Here is a 20,936-nt window from a genome sequence, read left to right on the forward strand (position 1 = left end):
GATAGCATTCCCATCGTCATATTTGTGTAAAAGTTGATTTAGTGCTGCGACAACGCTGCTTACTAAAAAGAGAAATAATTTGCAAGTTACCAAACGCAGCGACTTACGACTGTTTTTGAGTAAAATCGAACCTGATATCAACAAACTTATTAAATATCATCAAATTCATCCATCTCATTAGATTAGTATAAAAACGAAAACTGATTACATATTTGCATTGTTTCTTTTAATTTGATTAAAATATAGTATTAATATTATAAAGTTGGGTTTTATTTGCTCTCACTGGTAAAAATTTCTAGTTTAGAATGTAAGTTTAAACGTCAGAACCGACTAATAAACTAAATTAATTAAAGTAATAAAATTGTGGTTTTTAAGTTTTAGGGGTGTATAAAAAATGGGGGGGGCTGAAAAATAATTGATTTTCAAAGGGGGCGGTAAAAGAAATAAGTTTGATAATCACTGAACTAGATAAAAATAATAGAAGTCAAAATATATTGAAATAGTTTACAATTTATAACACTAAATTTAAAGTCCCACTCATAAACATAAGGAATTTAAACTCATAAATAAACAAATTGACATATAAAGTGATTTGTGGCTATCTTTAACAGAAAACATTCCTTTTAGATAGTTAGTTTAGGCAGACCAAAACTTTTCCTAGGAATTCTTCCCTAATCTTGTACCCCTATAAAAATGTTCAAAAAATATTGTAATAATTTTGAAAACAACCTTTACATTTAAAAACTTGATACCTAGGTTTAACTAAACATATATCAATAAATAAAATGAAACAAAGATTTTAATTAAATTGTCTAAGGAAAAAAAAAACACTGCCTTATTAATAGAGAAAATATAATTCTCCATAAACGAGAAACTAGAATTCCTCTGCTGTCGGAAGAAGACCTTTAAATGAATAATTCTTTGAAGCTTTTCCATTTCAATTCAAAAGTTACTTTCCCACTGTAGCTAGTTTGAGAAATCTACTGTTGCCAATAAAAATTCCATTGTATGAACTATGAAACGTTTTCTTATTAGAAAAGAAAATTATAACTAAATTACCTAATTTTATTAGACTACATTTCCCCCCAAATAAGTCAGATTTGAAACATCTCAATTGAGCTTAAAAAGTATTTAAAAGCTTGCCAGGGTTATTATTTATTTATAACTCTTTCTATCCCCTATCAGTTATCTCGTGTATAAAACAAAATTTAATTTCATTGCTTTATAGTCAAAGTCCATTGCATGGTGTGTATAATCTGTTCTTTAAGTTATAATAAAAACACCCTAACTTATCACGATGTGAAGTATTTATAAACTATATCTTGCATAACATTTCACGAAGTTAATACTTTATTGTGAATCTTTTTTTTTCCAGCCTGATTATGAAGACAAAGAAGATGAACGTTTTGATTTCCCAACGGCCAAAAATCACCATAACAATAACAATAATAATAACAACCAGAATCAAAATCGAAATAGGAATCCTAGTATATATGGTATGATATGCAATAATTCTTTTTTCTCCTATAAAAATGTGCAAGACTATACTCAATAACAATGGCCAAATTGCACCATAATAACCAGAATCAAAATCGAAATAATAATCTCAGTATAAATATGATATGAAGAGTAATTCTTTTTTTCTATAAAAATAAAGACTGCATGGGGTTTCAACTGTTCCCTAAAACAGAAATAAGTCACAGAAAAAATTATTACAAGTAATGCAAAGTTTATTAAATACAACAATTTTTTAAATTTTATCTCTTGCAGTTTTAATTAAGAATTTTTTATAATCTGTACAATAAAATTTATCATCAAAATTTCAAGTCAATGTGTCTTACATTTCAAACTAGACAAATGATTATTAATTATCGCACCCTATGCATAATTATAAGCAAATTTTGTAATAAAGCTTTTTTAAGTGCATTTGGGACATTCTATATGCCAGGAAAACTTATCATTTAAGGTAGAATTGCATGAATTGCAAAAATAAAGAAAAAGCTCCACATTTATGTCTAATTAACACAAATCCAAACGAGATTGTTTTTCCCCCCTTTAAGAAAACAAACTTTATACCACAGTAGCAGTTTTGAGCAAAACAAGTTTTCAGTAATTCAACAAAAACGCTTTCTGGAATATAATTTTATAAATTTGTAAAAATATCTTCCTCTTTTTCATCAAAAGTTTAGGAGTAAAGGAATGCAGACACTATAGGTACCCATATATGCCAGACACTGGCCCGGCTTATTACAACATGTGCAAAATTACAACATGTGCAGATCATTTTCCCCTTTCTTTACTGTTGCATATAAATGATCCAAATCATATAATCCTTACAAATTTGCTTTTCTTCTAAATGCCACTCAGAATGAGGTGAACCGGATTTGAATCCCAGGTATGGCTGATCGATACGAATCCAGAGTCCCTTTGCCGTCAGTCTAACCGTGGGTAGTTCTCGTGGTTCTCCTCTCCATGTAACGCAATTGCGGGTTATTTCCATCAAAAAGTCCTCCACGAAGGCAAATTTCTCCAATACTTGATCCAGGAGTTCCCTTGTCCACTGGATTGGGTTCAAAATTACAAGACTATGGAGTTGAACATTAGTGGTTGTAAACCCAAAAATTGGGTTGGCTGTTCAACGACGGTTGTAACATAAAATGAAATTCCACTCAGAACATCCTTATAATCACCATTTTCTGTGGATTACTTCGATTTCCTCTCCAAATTGATAGATAAGATTTTATAAATATTACATAATAAAATAAACACGAGATTGTATACGTAATAAATATGCATGATTTATTTGTTAAGAAATATATATGTGTACATTTTTTTCTCAGATGATCCTTACTATTGTGGTCTGAGTGCTCGAGTGCCGAAGTTCGGCAAAAAGCCACCACCTCCTCATATGCCAGGTCTGCATACACCACTAAGAAAAGCCCACAGTGGGAGTTATCTAAGTCTCATACGACCATACGATTCAGGACTCGGTAAGTTCAATATACTTCATTAATTGTATGCACAGTTCTTCTTGTGACAAAATGAATTGTGCTGCTTTATGACTTACCTTAATTGAAGGTTGACAAATATCACTAATTAGAATAACTTATTTAGTCTTTAAAAAAATCACACTATAAGAAAAGGTAATCTGAATTTATCTTTAAACAGTTTTTTTATACCATATTAGGATAGTTTCTTTTAATTTTGTATAGATTTTAAGATTTAGAAATATATTTGCATAATTTAAATGAAATGTGGTTTCAAAAATTGTGTTTTAAAACAAGGAATTTGAAGAAATTTTACTACTAAAATGTTTTTGTGAAAAAAATCCATGCTAACCACAAAGTTGAAACAGTAAAAACTATATTCTATTTTTGCAAGATTGAATTCTGAGTCTAGGTATGGTAGTCTAGATATTATACAAACAATGAGTTTTGGGAAGTATTTTATTTTCCTATTCAAATTAATTAATAACTAGTTTAGACTACCTGATTTTACCATGCAGTAATACTTTTAAAGATGTAAGTAATTAAAATATATATATATTACATTTTACATTTTTGGCTAAGTTAAATTTGAAAAATCCGTTAATTTTTTTTAATAAAATTTTAAAAATGTCATTGCAAAAGTGCTGTAATTTATTAGCCAAATCGTACAAAGCAATTTTACAAATTGAGCCAATTAACATAGCAATATATTTATAATAAATTTCAGAAACTATGTAAATTAGTAAGAAATTTATAAATTTCGAATTGAATATTTTGCACATTTTAAAATCAAAAAAATAAATATATCAACAGCTTGATTTGATAATTTAACTTTTTTTAAATCATTAATTTAAAAAAAAAAATAAGTTGATTTAAATCAATGAATCCAAGTTACTACTTTCACCCCGTTTTTCAAAAACCTATAGTTCAACAGCCATTGTAGAAAAACTATGTAATTTTGGACCTGGTCTGACATGAACAGCACCTGAGCCGTTATTCCCCTCTCCAAGCTTCAATGATGCTCAAACTAGAGGATGTTGAACCATTATAGCTGCACATACATGCTATTTGTTTAATGAATTCACAGCCCCTCTATCATTGTGAGCAATGGCTTTACCAAATGTTTTCACTTTTTCTAATCATAATAAAATTTGCTACAGAGGTTCCTTGATCTCTTTACATTTTGTAAAGTTTCAAGTAAAAAATACTAACAACTGCAATCCAGTACATGCATAAACTATAACAAGGAAAAGCTGGGTTCATTTTCGGTCTGTCATAACATTTTGTGTAAACATTTTTGTGAGCTATTGCAACTTAAAGCTTAAAATATTTTTATGCTCAGAACTTTTTTTGTGTCCTAATGAATGTAATTCAAGCACATTTCAATGAAAATGTTACCAGATTTTATAAAATTTCTGTATTTGCTCTAAAAGGGGTTAAATTTTTACATCATTACATCTAGTTAGTTGCAGTATATTTCTATTATGACTGATGAGCAAGATTTCATAAATTTGTAATGGATCACACCTGTGCTAGAGCACCCAACATTTATCAGCTTTTTTTGCTGAATATCAAGCTTCTGATATCCATCATTGTTCATCCAAAATACACTGTTAATGCTTCGTGCAATCTACAATGTCCTAGTTTCATGTAAGAGCTTGTACTTAACGCTTGTTCTTAAAGTTTTGGACCATTCCTGTTTTAATAAAACTACTTTTTAACATTTTGAAAAAATTTCTTTGTGCAGATGCATATAGTTTTTTAACAAAAGAAAAGAATGGGAAAACATTAAACCAATGTTAAATAAAAAGCTGTTAAAATTGACACATTCGACCAACTAAGTTTCATCCTTGATGACAGCCTCTGGCAACCTTCAATTTTTTTCTGCACAAATTTGTATTGTTTTAAGTCTTACATCTTCGAGTTAGGTGAAATATGGTGATGGCTCTGGAGCCATCCAGTTACTACTATGTCTTTAATTTTGAGCCACGGTGGCTGCCTTCCAATGAACTGAGTCTGGTTCTCGTTGGCTGTCCAATACGAATTCCACCAACCCCGCTGATATAAAATATCACACTGGTAGAAGGATCATAGGTTTGAGTCCCCTTGCTGTCAAGCTAACCATGAGAGGTTTTCCTCTCCATCTAACTCAAATCCGGGTTAGTTCCATCAAAAAGTTCTCCACAAAGGCAAATTTCACCCTATACTTGATCCAAGAATTCCTGTCTTCTGGATTGGGTTCAAAATTACAAAGCTACGGAGTTGAACATTAATAGTCGTAAACATCAAACTGGGTAGGCTGTTCAACGACGATTTAAGCTTTTATTTCAACCACGCAATCAAAACGTCAAGAAAAATAAGATTTATTAGCAATTTTTTTCTGTTTCATAGACAATTCACTGATGAAATTTATTTTTCAGAATCTGACACCCACACTGGATCTAGCGAAGACGACTATTCCAGAATATACGGTCGACTACGAGCTCAGCCTGCTCATTACGGATACTATCAAAGAAAGGAATTATATGCAAGCAAATGGCGTTAGACTACACAGTTCCCGAATATGGAAAAGTAAAAAACTGAACTTAAGCTAGACTTATGAACCTTGGTTCAGACTAAAGAAATTTTTTAAATTCTGTAAAAGACAATTTTGTGAAATATTTGTGTTGTGATCAAGTCTGAACAATTCTTAATATCCCCTTGTAAGATACTACACACTTTAAAATTGCTATTGCTGCTATTTTTTTCTTTTAAGTTTGGCAATTTAAGTTCTACAAAGAAACAAAAATGCTGAATCTATGATTAACTGCTTTCTATGGAGGTGCTCTGAAACGTTAAGAATCGTGTCTTTTTTAAGTTTCTATTATTGTTTCCTTATTTATGTGCCTCTGGCACAGTTGTGTATTAATTTTTTCCCCCGAGTGATGATTGTAAATATTTCTTGTAAAGATTGTGAAAGAATACGAAAGCATGGATGGTTGATAACAACAAAATAAACTTTGGGTGCATTTTTAGCTGTAAATCTTATTATAGTTTATTTCTTATAGCCTTAATCAAATTAAAAATTATAAAAGAATTTCAGCTAAATTTTATAAAGAAATAAGTATTAATTTTACCTTGTGATTTTATTTCCTTACATCAAAATATATACACATTAAAACTTTTTATGAAAGCAAAAAAGAATTATTAATATATTTTTTTAATATAAACTTCTGCATAGAAGATTATTTCTATTTTAAAAACAAAATTTGGCATTGTTAAATTAAATTTTAATTAAAGAGAGATAAAAAAGTGCAATTTAAAAGCAGAAAAAGATATTAAACTATATTATAACAAACATTTCCTTTTTGTGTTTTTCTTCATGTTATTTGTTCATCCTCATTTAAATTTAGATTTCTGCTTGTAATGAAATGTAATTAGAAAAATAGAGTAACAAATTTTGTCCTGTTATAATATGAGCTACAAGAAGCATATCTTCTATTTAAAACTTAACATCCAAGCTGTTGTTATTAATGTTTTTAGAATTTTTAAAAATGGAAAGTGTATAAGTATTTTGTAAATACAAGTCAAACTATGATAAGATTTATTTTCTCTAACCAGCAGTTTTTGTCTAATATATTACAATTAAATTTTGCTAAGGTGAATATTTTGCATGTATTGTATTTTTTAAAAAAATAAATATATTTTCAATGTTATCAGATAGTTTTATTTTACACTTTATGTTGAATTTATGAACCCAAAATAAAAGGTATAACAAAATCTGTGAAAATAATTTTAACTCAGCTCAAGTTTTGTAAAATACATTATGAATTTACTAAACATACTGCAATTTAAATATTCATTAACTTTCAGAACTCTAATTAATGAGTAATTATCATTATAGTAACTGAAAAATATAGTTTCCTAAAATGGATAATATGCCAAAAAAATCAAATTAAATAAGAATTTCAATATTATGTTTAAAGGACAAATATATCAATTCAATTGAAATCTTCGATATTTTTAAATTGAGCCAGGGTGGTTCAAAAGATAAAAGTGCTCACCTCCCACTGAAATGACTCAGGTTCAAATACCAATGATGGCTGGTCAGTACGAATTCCACAACCAGCTGGCACCACCCACAGTGGCAGACAGATCATGGGTCAGAGTCTACTTGCCGTTAGGCTAATCATGGGAAATTTTCGTAGTTTTCGTTTCAATGCAAAGCAAATGTGGGCTAGTTCTATAAAAAAAAGTCCTCCATGAAGGCTAATTTCTAGCAATAATAGATCAAGGAGTTTCCTTGTCTTCTGGATTAGGTTAAAACTTACAAGACTACAGAGTTGAACAATGGTAATCGTTAGCTGAAAATTAGATCAACTGCTAAACGACTTTGAAATAAAATATTTGTCGATTGTTTCATAAATAATTACAAACTTTATATAACAATTTTATAAGTAAACATAAGAGCGAAAAATATTGTAAACTTTATTCCTTAAAATTTATTAAATGAAAAATTTATTATTGGATTTATAAAGCATATAGCTCCCTTAATATGTATTGCCTGTAAAAACCTGTAATTTAATAAGTAACAGTCATAATAAAGCTATGAAAAACAAAAATTCATAAAATGGATGATTGTAGAATAAGAACAAAAACTCTAATTTTTTTTTAAAATTTCTAAAATATTTTTATTATATAATTTTGTTGCTTTTAAAACATATTTACTTATAAGACATAATCTTTAAAAATACTTCATTGATAGAAGCTTAAGAATTTTAAGTTTCTCTTTGATGCAGATGGGACACCGGTGTCCCTTATATATATATATATATATATATATATATATATATATATATATATATATATATATATATATATATATATATATATATATATATATATATATATATATATATATATATATATATATATATATATATATATATATATATATATATATATATATATATATATATATATATATTTCTGACACTAATTACTAGCCATAACATATTTTAGCATTTTTTTTATTATAAAAAAAAATAATCTAATCATTAGAAGAAAAAAAATCTTTAAGATTATCAGAATTATATTTGTATAAATATTAAATTTGAAAAAAAGTAGTTTCAAAATTCTTTTTTCATTTATATTCAAAAATTTATCAACAATTGACTTTTTAAATTAGCAAAAATTTTAATGATGAATAAAAAAAGAAAGCATATTTCAAAAATTATTTTTTGGAAGAGAGCCAGGTTTAGAAAATTTTACTTTTAACACAGAAAAGAACATTGGTGTTCATGCTCTATTTCATAACCATAAATTATTAAAATGCAAAATATAATATTTTTCACTTATACTTCATTAATACAAAAAGTATAAAAAAAATATGCTTAATAAAAATTCTACTTCAAAGGGTTAAACAAGAAATTACAATTGAATTAATTTTAAAATGACACAAGAAATATGAAGTTTTATTTCGAGTAATTTTTATAGTTAAGTAAGAAAGTATTATGCACTAAACATAGTGCAATTATTTGAAAATTAGCTAAAAAAGAAATCTTAGAAATGCCAAATAATAACAAAAAAATAAAAGGCTGTATTAAAAACAATGCAATGTGTGTTAGCTTATCTATAATTTAAGTTAAGTATATTACATATAATTAGAGATATCCAGTAAAAATGAAACTTTTATCAAAATTTATCACATTAAAAAAAATTTTCACCCAATTTTGTGCCTCTCTTATGAAAAACCACATAGTACATAGTTGCCAACCCCAAAAGCCATTTGTTTTATTTCATCAGCACTAAAAAAATTCAGTCCGATTCATTCATGGGTCTCATATGAGCCGGCGATGGCTCAGGGGATAAAGCGTTTGCCTTCCAATGCGGTGAACCAGGTTCGAATCCCATTGATGGCTAGTCGATATGAATTCCACATCCGGCTTGCACTGACCACAATGCTGACGTAAAATATCCTCAATGGTAGACTGATCATGGGATAGAGACCCCTTGCCGTCAGGTTAACGATGGGGGGTTCTCGTGGCCTTCCTCTCCATGTAACGCAAATGCGGGTTAGTTCCATCAAAAAGTCCTCCACAAAGGCAAATTTCACTCAATATTTGACCCAAGAGTTCCCCTGTCTTCTGGATTGGGTTCAAAATTACAAGGCTATATACTTAAACATTAGTAGTCATAAGCCCAAAAATTGGGTCTGCTGTTCAACGACGGTTATAAAATAAAATAGGTCTCATACATTTGTTAAAATTGCATCTAGTCGTTAATTGCATAAAAATTACTTCCACTTAGCATATTAAAAAAAAATCTTTTGTTTAAATTATAGAAGCTGACATGTATGTTCTTGTCTGCTTCGGGGAACTGAAAAGACCAATGACAACATTATATATATTAGGAATTAATATGCAATATTTCAGGTACCTATTACCACAATACCAGTAATACATATTGTAAAAATTAATTAAACATAACTCACTAGTAGTTTGACGACTTTTTACATTTCCCAAGCTGGATAAGTATCCAACTACTATGAAATTTCTGTGGTTTCAAAAAATGTTTTTCCTAGAGGTGGAAAAGGTAATGCATTAATACTTTAATAAATTAGAATTAAATGAATTTTGTCAACCACCATATATATGTTAAACTATATATATTAATGGACAATTAAATTAGTGATCACAATTGTTAGATCAAATAAGTTTTTTAAATACTGTTTATTTATTTTTAAAAATTGTTTTAACTCAATAGCACTGTAAAAAAAATTTCTTGAAAGCCACAAATGTTGAAAGTATGCAACAGCAAAAAGTTAAAGAAAGAAATAACATTGTTGAACAAAAAGTGAGAAATAATGATATTTACGTAAACATAGCTTACATAAAAAATATTACAGTTTATTAGATAAGTTTTTCCTTACTTCATATCTGCTTTCTTTATGTCTTATCCCAGTTTTCATGGAATGAAAGATTAATTACAACAATTAAGTAACGAATCTTTAAAAAAAAGTGGAAAAACAATATTGCATTTCTGGAGTCGTTTGAATCTCTAATTTCACTCTACCTAGAACTGCAATGACAAAATTTCTTTTTAATAGTTTGACAATTTATCAGTAATACAATATCAACTAAAATTATCAATTTTCATACCTTTGAAACAATTAGTTTTTCCAGAGTAAATCCTATGCAGTTACATTAAGTTTTTAAGAGGCTAAGATGAATTGAAGCAATAATCACACCACTGTTCATTACTGATAGCTTACTGTAGAAGCACAAAAACTACTATTAGAACCATTTTGATCGCGCAAGTGTACATTTTTACCCATTGCAACGATGCACTACTTTAACCATATAAGTTAGTTTATTGGTGCAGTTCTCACTTACATAGAATGTATATCTTATCTTCATTTATCGATTACAGCCAAATTTATTAAAGACATGAGACATCACTAACATCCTGAGGTCCACTAATCATATATTTTATAGTTTAAGTTTAATAGATGTTTTTTCCTTAATTATCTTAGTTTAATATGTTATGAGGTATTTACGTTACGTGTTTAGACATTTTGTACAGTTTTATAAAGAAAAAGCTAGAAACTTAAGTAAGAATGTGATTATAAATTAGAATTCATATAATTTGCATTTAAAGTTGAATTAGGTACCTCAACATTCCTTATTTCTTTACATGGCATATCAAGGTACACTGGCATACACTTTGAGAAACACAGAGTTAAGCCATTTTATAACCAATCGCTAAAATGAGATCAATCAAACACCTACTACTTCATAAAAATAATGAAGGCAAGATTTTTTTTTAAAAAATTCAATTTCAGAACTATTATAATCAGACCTAATGAAGTTGGTGCTTATGTTAATAAGGATAAGCCTTTGCATAACAGAAAAGAAAAAACAAAACTATTTTTTAAAAAAATGTTTTGCATTATTTTCATGAATTACCAAATTGGAAACCTTAACTCCACTTGATTCTCTACTTAAAATTGTCTTATGAAGTTAGTATCTATGGTGGCAGTGTGACTGGATATGGTTTCGTCATTTCGAACATTTGTAGCTGAAAAATAGAAACTTAATAAAATAATTTGGCCCTCTTTGGCACAATATTCATGAATCTTGGCTCAATAAAGGTTCAAAGAGCCGTTATTTCCCGATATTTACCCCGAAGATAATTGTCCGATTTACCCGATATTTCACAGCCACTTTATAACGAATATCGGCCATGTATAGAATTATCACATTCACCCCATATTTTATACTCATTAACCAGCCAATGTAGGCCATATATTACCCCCATAAAAGCGGATATTGCCAATATATAGGACTAATACTAAAAAATCTAGACATCCCAATGTTGGTTCGTAGGTGCGTGTTCATACAGGGCCCATATTGAGCTAATTTTGAACCCAACTGGGGCCATGGTAAAATTGTTGCTAGGGTTGATATACTTGAAAAAATTTAAATGTTCTATTGAGCTATGATGCAACACAGAGTACATTACATTTCAAAAAAGAACATTTTAAACCGTGTTAATTTATATATCAGGGTGCGTAGCGAGATTTTTCAACAAAAAATAAGCACCTTTTAAGTACTTTTTAAACACTCAAAAAAAAAAATTTTTAAGCACTTTCCAAAAAATGATTATAATTAGGACAGATTATAAATCATTTAATCATCAGAAATATAAGTCATAATTATAAATTATTTAATCATCATGTGCAGTAATAAAAAAAAAATTTCTTTCATTTGAAGTCCTTAATTTATAAACATAAAATCAATACAATTCAAAACCAGTTTCAAAAACTTCACATAATCATGATAAAATAACTAGTTTCCGATAAATATTGCAGAAAAAATAGTGAAAATCAGGCATTTTTTTATAATTCAGAACGACAATCGACACGGCAAAAAAATATCTCTTTTTAAAAGATAAAAAATTAAGCACTTTTTACAAACCCCGAATAAAAAAAGCACCTTTAAGCACTTTTTAAAAACGCTACACACCCTGTATATGCTAATTTTGTATTTCAAACAAGTGAAACACAAAGCCTCTGTTAAAAACAAACACCAAATAACATATTTTTTTTAAAAATGGGGAAAAAAATCATATGGATTCAGACTGGAATTGTAAATAATCATTATTTTATTATAATATATAAATAAAAACATTTGTTTTTGCTATGACATTTCTGTAATCTTTGCAAGAAACTTATTATTTCAGAGTTTTAATTTTAAATTTTTTAGGAACAGGAGGGTCGAGGTTGTTTATCCAACGTTGCATTCCACTCTTACGAATTTGAGCAGAAAGCCTGCGATAGCATGTTAATCCGAACATTGAATTTAATGCGATTGCATGGATGGTCGTACGTTAGATTTTACCAATCAAGCGCATAAGTTTGAAAAGTACAAAATTTTTGAAATCCAGACTTCAAAATAGTAAAATATTCGGCTTCCAAAACCTAGGCTAGAAAAGTAGCACCCCCAACACCTTTTAAGAATTTGGCTTTAAGTGTTTTTGAATTTTTTTAAAAAAAATCAGATCTACAAAGACTTTTTTTCTCCAATTTTAATGTAAATGTTTATAGCAGAAAATGTTTAACAATGAGAAACATAAATCACATGTAACTCAGTTAACTTTTAAGATACAACAAAAAAGAAACAAAAACTTATCAGAAATGTATAAGTTTACACCAATAGAGTTCAAAACCATGATATTAAATCAAAAACACAAAACAAGGTATCATTCAATTAATGAAAAATGAAAATGCATTTTTCATTATACATTCATGAGGACTAGTACAAGACAAACATTCAGAAATATGTACACACTAACTACAACAAAAGAAAAAAGCTTCAATATATATATTGAACATAAGGAGAAACTTACCACCTTAAGTTTTCCAAAATAATAAAAGAAACTCATCACCAAATGCAACACATCTAATCTTTCTTTTTTTTTCAAAAAATATATATATTTATTTTAACAGGGAAAAAATGTTCGCCATGACACAAAATGAATCACAGAAATTCTACATCTTTCTCTGTAAAAAATGTAAAAAGTAGGTTTTAGTAAATAGATATAGCTTTTTTGAAATTAATAGTTTTTTCTTAATAATTATGAAGAAAGTTTTGAATCATTTTTCAGTCAAAATTCCTACTTTCCTACTACTGTTTTAAAATGACATAAATATGTTGTACTTACACTTATATCTTCCAAACTTGGTTAAATTACTCTTTTATGAATCCAATAGTTTCCAGTAATAGAAAAACAACATTAACAGCATTTTGATTTTTTTTTCTTAAATAAAAATTATTTTTTTAATATTGACAAGAAGAAAACTTTAGCCAATATTGTTTTGAAGAGGATTTACATAGTTTAAAACACTGAATTTGATTACATTTCTATTGTTTTACTTTTAATTCAATAGTTTCAAGTACAGAAATATGAAAAAGAGTCAACTAAATTATAAACATGTGTTAAATATGGAGAATAAATATTCCAGAATCTCCCCTATAATGTAATACTATTAAAACTAAAAATGATAAAATAGAAATTAAAAAACTTTCTTTTTTTAATTATAAAATGAAAATTTCTATTGTAAGAAATATTTTTATCAGAAATTAAATTTTTTTTTCTTCTTAATATCTTAAAAAATATTTTGGACTTTGTTTAAGATCCTCAAATTTTAGTTGTATTTATTCTGAATCCAATAGTTTTCAGTAAAGAAAATTGAAATAATACCAGCTGAATTAATAAATGTTCCCTGTTTTTGTCTATTTAAAAATAAATAAGTCATATCTTCTATGAAGTACAAATGAAGCTATATTAAATAAAATGCTGAAACAGATACTTTGCAAATACATAAATTTGTACAAGTTTTAATATTGTTACATCAATTACACCAAATTGTAAATATTGTAACAAACATTACTTTTGATTTATTTATGAATAACTTGATACATTCTGAAATTCCCAGACATTATTTTACTATTAGAAGCATGGTAGACCAAAAATATTTTTTAAATTAAAACAATACATTTGTTTTGAAATACATTTTAAGAAATATGAACAATTCGCAAATAATAAATATATCAATACAATCGAATAAGCTACACATATACTTAAACAAAAAATTTTCATTTTAAGTACTTCTATATCCAGAAAACAAACACTTGTAAAATCTAATTTAATATTTTGTAATAAAACCAGAATCACTCACTTCTAACAATTTTAATAAAAATAAGTACCAATTTAGAAAAAATGAATGTATTGAAATTCGTACACTAGATAAAGCATTGGTTTAAAGTACCACTTCAAGATTTCTAAAATTAATGTAAAGTAAATAAAAGTTTTTTCAGAAATTTATTTGAAAAATAATGCTAAATTTTTAAATTTAACTACTTAAACAAGATTTCAAAATAAAAAAATGGGTGACAATCATTCAAAATTTTATAAAAATATAATTAAAAGACATAGGTTGAATAAAATAAAATCAGTTTTTTAAGTTAGACACAAATCACAATAGTATGCATATTTAACTTATACTTGTAAGAAAACAATATTGCTAAATTTTGTTTAGATTATTTTCAAGCCTTTTTAACAATTAAATATATTTGTCCAAACAAAACAAAAAAAGAACTTCACATCAGCCTTGCACTAAAAAATTCACCAATTTTCTTTAGTATTGTTTAGGAGGAACATCCATTTTATTTTAGGTTTAAAAAAAAAAATTATAAAATAAAAATTGTTGAATTTACTTGCCCTCAGTTAACAGACAAGTGCCAACAAAAGAAAAAAATGACTTTTTTTGAACAATTTATCTTGAAAAAAATCAAAAATATTACAGTTAAGATAAATTACCATTAAATAATATTGACTAAAACAGGAATTTATATAAATTGATGCAAATTAACTCAGGGCTAGCTTTTTGCCGGCAGAAACTGGTTTTTGCCAGGCCAGTGGCAGAAACTGGTTATAGCCGGTAAAAACTGGCAGAAACTAAAAAAACTTCTATATTAGTTTTAGTAATTGCTTAATGACATTTTGTTTAAGTAAACTGAAAAATGTAACTCCATGTAACTGTCACAAACTTTTTAATTCATAGTTTGTAAATATTATTGTCATAGCATTGCAAAACAAATCGGCATGGTGGTCCAGTTTTAAAAAATATGCAATAGAGGAAAGTTTCACAAATCTTGCTTGTTTCTTAAAGGCAATGCCTGCTAGTTCTGCTGAACTTGCGAGAATTTTCTCAAATTTCTTGTTCGTGCATAGCAAATTCAGAAATTGTTTAGGTTTAGAAACTGCATCAAAACTTGTTTTTTGTTATAGATTACTGCAGAGTGCAAACACTGTAATATTTGATTTTGAATGGTGATAATTTTGTAAATAAATTGTACTTTGTTTAACATTTAATTGTTTTTTCTATGAAATATCCATTGTATGTCAATCTCACTACTTACTTTTATGTCATTTTCTGAATTTCTGCCACAAATGTGGCAAAAAAGAGTTTCTGCCATGCCAGTTTTAACCGGTTTCTACCAATGGTTTTAACCACCTCGGCAGAAACTTGTCAACCTTGCATTAACTTATTGACCATATTTTTTTTCAATTAATGACTTTAAATACTGCTTTACAGTTACCTTGCATTTACATTAAAAAAAAGGAAAATATATATCTATGCATATATTTATATACACATAATAACTGTATGGATAATTGTGCTTTTCCACATACTGTACAATTCATCAAATCCTCTGATAATTTTGATCACAATAACGAGAGCACTTTAAGGTTCTAGTTTCAGAAAAGCATAGTTATAATAATTATAGCATATCACTGGGAGAAATTATGAGCCACATACTTCAACTAACATGCAGTTGGCTTATTGATTGAGAAACAGTATCTATATCAGTTCTAACAGCAGTATATGGACAACAGCAATCGGGAGGACAATCTATTATTTCCAAATCATCTAAGGAACGTGAGCGTGTTATTGAGCTTCCTTGACTGGTCAGTGAACTTTGGCTTTTGACTGGGCTACTCGGATTAGACTTGTTGCCACTGTCTTGCCTCGACACTGAAGGTGGACTAGCTGTTTCGGGAGGTAAGACGAAAACAGTGCCTACGGGAATGCTACTTTTTAAGCGCGCTTGCTTGAAGTAAGGCATATTTTGAGACCGACGTAGGCGGCGATGCAACTTGCTAGGATGGGATGTGAAAGAGCTGAAGCTTGCTTGTGGGTAAGATTCATCATCAGATTCGCTTTCTGCACTAGCACTAGATTTTTTAGATAGAGAAAATTTTTTTATAAAGTTTGGATTCATTTGTACAACACAGAGAGGAGCAGAAGAAAAGGAATGACTGGAACGTTTCTTTTTTGCCTTTTCTTCCAGGTAGTTGATCCGACTACCTGTCACGCTGCTGAGCATTCCTAACTTATGAAGAGCTGAATCAAGTTCCATGGTAGAAGAAGATGAAGTGGTTTCACAAGGATCTTTTAAGTCTGAAGAACATTTTTTCTTAATTTTCTCATCAACATTGTCCAGTGAGTTATTTGTCAAACCGTTAAGTTGGTAGAGCTCATGAAGAGCAGAATCTATTTCCATTGAGCTACAGTTTACTTCAAAATAATAATATTTTGTAAGATTCCTGAAAAAAAATAAAAAGAATCAATATGATAGAAAAATATTCTAAACAAGATCAAATCTTTTGTTTTGCAAGAACATCATTAACATTAATGCTACAGTTAAATCTATGCTCTTACATGGCATTGAGTCATGGAAACTTGGAAAGCAACAAAAAAAAAAAAAACTCAACACTTTTCAAACTAAGAGTAATTTTAAAGATGTACTGACCAAATTATAAAAAAGTGAACTCTATTATAAAACAAAAATTAAACCCCTCACATTGGAACTGAAAAACAAAGATGGTCTGGGATAGGACACCCACTAAGAATGTCTTCAAGATATGCAACTAGAACAGCTTTGACATGGGTGCCAGATGGAAAATAGAAAAGAGACCAGCTGAAACTAACCTGAAAAAAAACAAATAATAAAGGAAAAAAACATCCTGGGATGGTCCAGTAGGGAGACTGCAATGGAAAGGCACTTGAATAGCAGGGATGGAACCTTAACTTGTGGCCTAATGCGCCACCTGGCATAAAGAGAATTATGTCAGAATGGCAAAAAAAATAAAATTTTATAAATAATTTGAGAATAATTAACTATTAAAATTGCAGTAAAAAATAATAAGTAGGCCACTCTGCAGTTCGTAGAAATTTAACTATGGAATTGAAATTTGATATGCTACTATTTAGAATACATTTAAATTTAAATCAATACTTTTTCAAAAAAAGAAATAGAGATTTAAAATGTGTTGCTGTTGCTAAAACAACTATAGAATTTCAACACAGCTTCTCAGCGGAAATGTTCAGCTACTCAGCGGAAATGTAACTAGAGAATTTCAATAAGAATGGACTACTAGTTAAAACACATTTTGATTAAAACTAATGACAAGTTTTTCAAAAATAAAAAGATTTATATCATGTTCACCCACAAAATTTCCTTTTTTTTAAATAAAGTATTACTACATGAAATAGTTTGAATTAATTCTTCTTTAATACTTGGTGTCACTATACTACCACTGGAATCAACAATAAAATACTTTTCATATAATAAATAAAATGAAATATTTGATTGGTTAACCTGAAGGAAAAATTCAATTGTTTATCCTGAGGAAAAAATTCAATTGTTTATCCTGAAGGAAAAATTCAATTGTTTATCCTGAAGGAAAAATTCAATTGTTTATCCTGAAGGAAAAATTCAATTGTTTATCCTGAAGGAAAAATTCAATTGTTTATCCTGAAGGAAAAATTCAATTGTTTATCCTGAAGGAAAAATTCAATTGTTTATCCTAAAGGAAAAAGTCAATTGTTAGAATTTGCCCTGATTTATTTATCACATGCAAATAAGAACATAGAATGAATGAATATATGAATATAGAATTTACATTTACAATCCACAAATAAAAAAATACAATTAATAAAGCTAGGTTAATTATTAAAATGATAATGCAATGAAACTAACGCATAAAATACAAATTTTATATAGTAGCAAAATATACATTCATCTGTCTTCAACTTTAAATAGGTTCCAGTTTACCTATTTATTTGCTGACACAGATATTATGTTTTTCAGTTCTTTATTCTCATCTTTGACCTTATAAATATATGCCACATCTGGAAAAATATGTAGGACTCTTCTACAATATGTACTCTACTAAATAGTGAGTACAAATATAACGAAGCATTAAAAAAAAAAAAATTCTGCATAAATAAAGAATAAATAGAAATAGAATGTCAACATTTAGCAAGAAAATAGTTATTGGTTCTAGTTTCTAGCAATTTCCTATTTATTTAATAGAGAGAATTTTTTATAACTTATCCTTTTAAGACAAAATATAACTGATTTGTACAAAATATTTCATTACGAAGGAGTGCACTTAGATGCTTACGAACATTAAATTATCTATAAACTACAAAACATTATCAGGAAAAGAGTTTAATGATAACAATAAACGTACCCTTACGTATATTGAAAGTTCGAATGTTATCAACCATTAAAATAATTACAAAAATGAAAACAAAATACATATTTTGGTGGTATTACTTAATAAATAAAATAACTTGCATGTAACAGTAGTATATGCGCAAAATAATTGTAATATATTTATTTATATTACATTGTAAAATACAAATACTATGATTTTAACAAAAATAATAATTTACAAAAATATATCAGTAGAAAAACGAAATGTCAAAAACAATAAATAAACAACTCTAGAAACATTTCAGATAAGAAGAGAAAAACAGAACAAGGAAATATAAAAATAAATTATAAACCAGACAACTGCTCAAAAATAAAACAAAGACTATGAGTATTTACATTGTTGGCAAATTTTACTATCGACACAACAACAAAATTATTTATTTTAATTATAGCTTAAATAATACCTTCACAACATATTATCCTGTGCTGTCGAACAAGTAATTTCACATTTGTAAACAAATAAATCGTAATAAACTTTTGTCAAACCTTGAAAATCTATCTCGGAGGAGAGAATTCATACATCTTGAAATTTTGAACGATTTTAACGCGAAGGAATCAAAAAGATGGTGTGAGATTTCACAAACAGGATATGACGTAAATTATATTGATTAAAGAAATCAATTTATTTGCCATGTTATGAGAGTTAAAGTTAAAATATAAATAAAATATCATATTTAAGTTTATCATTTTAGCATATAATTAATAAATTTCAACAAGTTCTGACAAACTTCAGTTCTATTTAATTTTCGTCACACTAAGGTGGCCACAGGTGGCGTAAAGCGGAACTCTCTTCCTATGGCAACATTTCACCATTAGAGAGAGGAGAAAGAAGTATGACAGTTTATATCTTTGATTTTCAAATAGATTAAAAGCTTCTAAGTAAGGAAACTATGTAGAACTGAAAACTACATTAAACATAGTTCCAAAAGAAAGCATTGTAGAAATTTTTAAAAATATTTGTGACTATTAAATACGAAAAATATTAAGAAAAGAGAAAATAGTATAGTACAATCCTATACAACTGAGAAGAGAAGGGGGGAGAACCAAGCCATGGAACCAGTCTTCTCCCCAGATAGCGTAAACGAACATTGCTATCGAGAATTGGCGACAATCTGGAAAACATTCCTGAGGATAATCCGAAGACTTAACATCACAATTTTTATCCTCTGCAGAGGGGAAGGCTCCCCTGCTTTGGTAGCCCGACGACCTGAGCGAGAAGTCTAGCACTTAAATTCAGAACAGATCAACGAGAACCAAGGCAGTACACCCATGGTCCGTTTACTGGCTGATCAAAGTGGTCACCCACACACTCACTGACCGCAACCAGTGATGCTTGACTTGAGTAATACGCAGATGCGAATTCTGAGAGAACTAATCATTCGCATCTCAAAATTCGCGTCTGCGTTTGTTTTGCATGCAGTGAAAAGACCTTAGAAACCTTTCTGATATTTTCCATAATATACTTTTATATTATCCCATTGATCAGCCTTTAAAAGACCCGAAGTTGGGCGGTATCGATCCTCGCTTTACTGTTCTGCCGTAACGCACTTGACTTCGCGTGCAGGTCGTTGGGCTACCCAAGTGGAGGAACTATCTTCATATCTTCTGCAGAGGATCAAAATTATGAAGTAATATCACAGTTCTTGCGTGATGTGAATAAAGTATTAGTACTAGTTATTTATTTAAATGTTTCATGTATATTGAAATAGGCAGGCAAAGTTTAAAACGTATGAACCCGTCAAAAGTTTATAAGTTCGATTAGCATGTCTAAGATAAAACTCAAGTAATAATTAAATATTCTATTTACACATCATATAAATTGATAATTGTTTATATCATTATATTTTGTGCAACATGCATTTTATGTTGTAAAATAAAGGGCAACATTACATGGAGTACTACGAATTGAACCATATGATTAAGAAATAAAGAACCATTTACTTAGGGGTAATATTTTTATATCTGAAACTGCGTCAAAAAAAATCGCTAAATTTCAGCAACAACTGGAACATCCGGGAGGGCAAACCCCACGACAAAGCCTTTTGGAATATATATATATATATATATATATATATATATATATATATATATATATATATATATATATATATATATATATATATATATATATATATATATATATATATATATATATATATATATATATATATATATATATATATATGACACAATACATGCTAGTTTGCATGTTTAAAATCAAAATTCGGGTAATTTATGTACCAGTATTTCAATTCACACTCTAAATGGTTTTTCTCTTAAATATGCATTAACCTGTGATCTCGAAACTTAATTAATTAAATGTGTTACTCAGACAAAC

The 20,936-nt window shown here is 28.4% G+C and overlaps 2 protein-coding genes across 5 annotated transcripts in view; one reads left to right on the forward strand and one right to left on the reverse strand.

The window, feature by feature from the left end:
- Nucleotides 1–6,682, forward strand: part of LOC107452839 (uncharacterized) — a 141,369-nt gene extending 134,687 nt beyond the window's left edge. For both annotated transcript variants that reach the window (XM_016069452.4, XM_016069451.5), the window contains exons 8-10: nt 1,376–1,496; nt 2,841–2,990; nt 5,408–6,682. In XM_016069452.4, coding sequence (XP_015924938.1) covers nt 1,376–1,496; nt 2,841–2,990; nt 5,408–5,532 — 396 coding nt within the window. In that variant the 3' untranslated portion in view covers nt 5,533–6,682. The remainder of the gene's footprint in view (nt 1–1,375; nt 1,497–2,840; nt 2,991–5,407) is intronic.
- A 6,252-nt stretch (nt 6,683–12,934) lies between these two features.
- On the reverse strand, nt 12,935–20,213 carry LOC107452825 (uncharacterized). Of its 3 annotated transcripts, none has more exons than XM_043044799.3 (2): nt 19,085–19,379; nt 12,935–16,640 (listed from the first exon to the last, which is right to left on the reverse strand). In XM_043044799.3, exons 1-2 carry the CDS (start codon nt 19,114–19,116, stop codon nt 15,854–15,856), a joined length of 819 nt encoding a protein of 272 aa, XP_042900733.2. In that variant the 5' UTR covers nt 19,117–19,379; the 3' UTR covers nt 12,935–15,853. The 3 variants fall into 3 exon arrangements, 2 of the variants coding, with proteins under 2 accessions (XP_042900733.2, XP_042900734.2); XM_043044800.3 differs by having other exon boundaries at nt 19,003–19,373; XR_015433723.1 differs by lacking the exon at nt 12,935–16,640 and adding an exon at nt 16,647–17,144 and having other exon boundaries at nt 19,003–20,213.
- Between the last annotated feature and the right edge of the window lie 723 nt (nt 20,214–20,936).

This window comes from Parasteatoda tepidariorum, chromosome 5 (genome assembly GCF_982258835.1).
Source record: "Parasteatoda tepidariorum strain Cologne lab strain chromosome 5, Ptep-v5.0, whole genome shotgun sequence".
Taxonomy (NCBI): Eukaryota; Metazoa; Arthropoda; class Arachnida; order Araneae; family Theridiidae; genus Parasteatoda; species Parasteatoda tepidariorum.

Coding starts and splice junctions, on each gene's coding strand:
- LOC107452825 (XM_043044799.3), bottom strand. CDS start 19,116: ATGAATTCTCTCCTCCGAGATAGATTTTCAAG. Junction 16,641..19,084: donor CTCCGAGATAGATTTTCAAG/GTTTGACAAAAG, acceptor ATTTTTTTTCAG/GAATCTTACAAAATATTATT.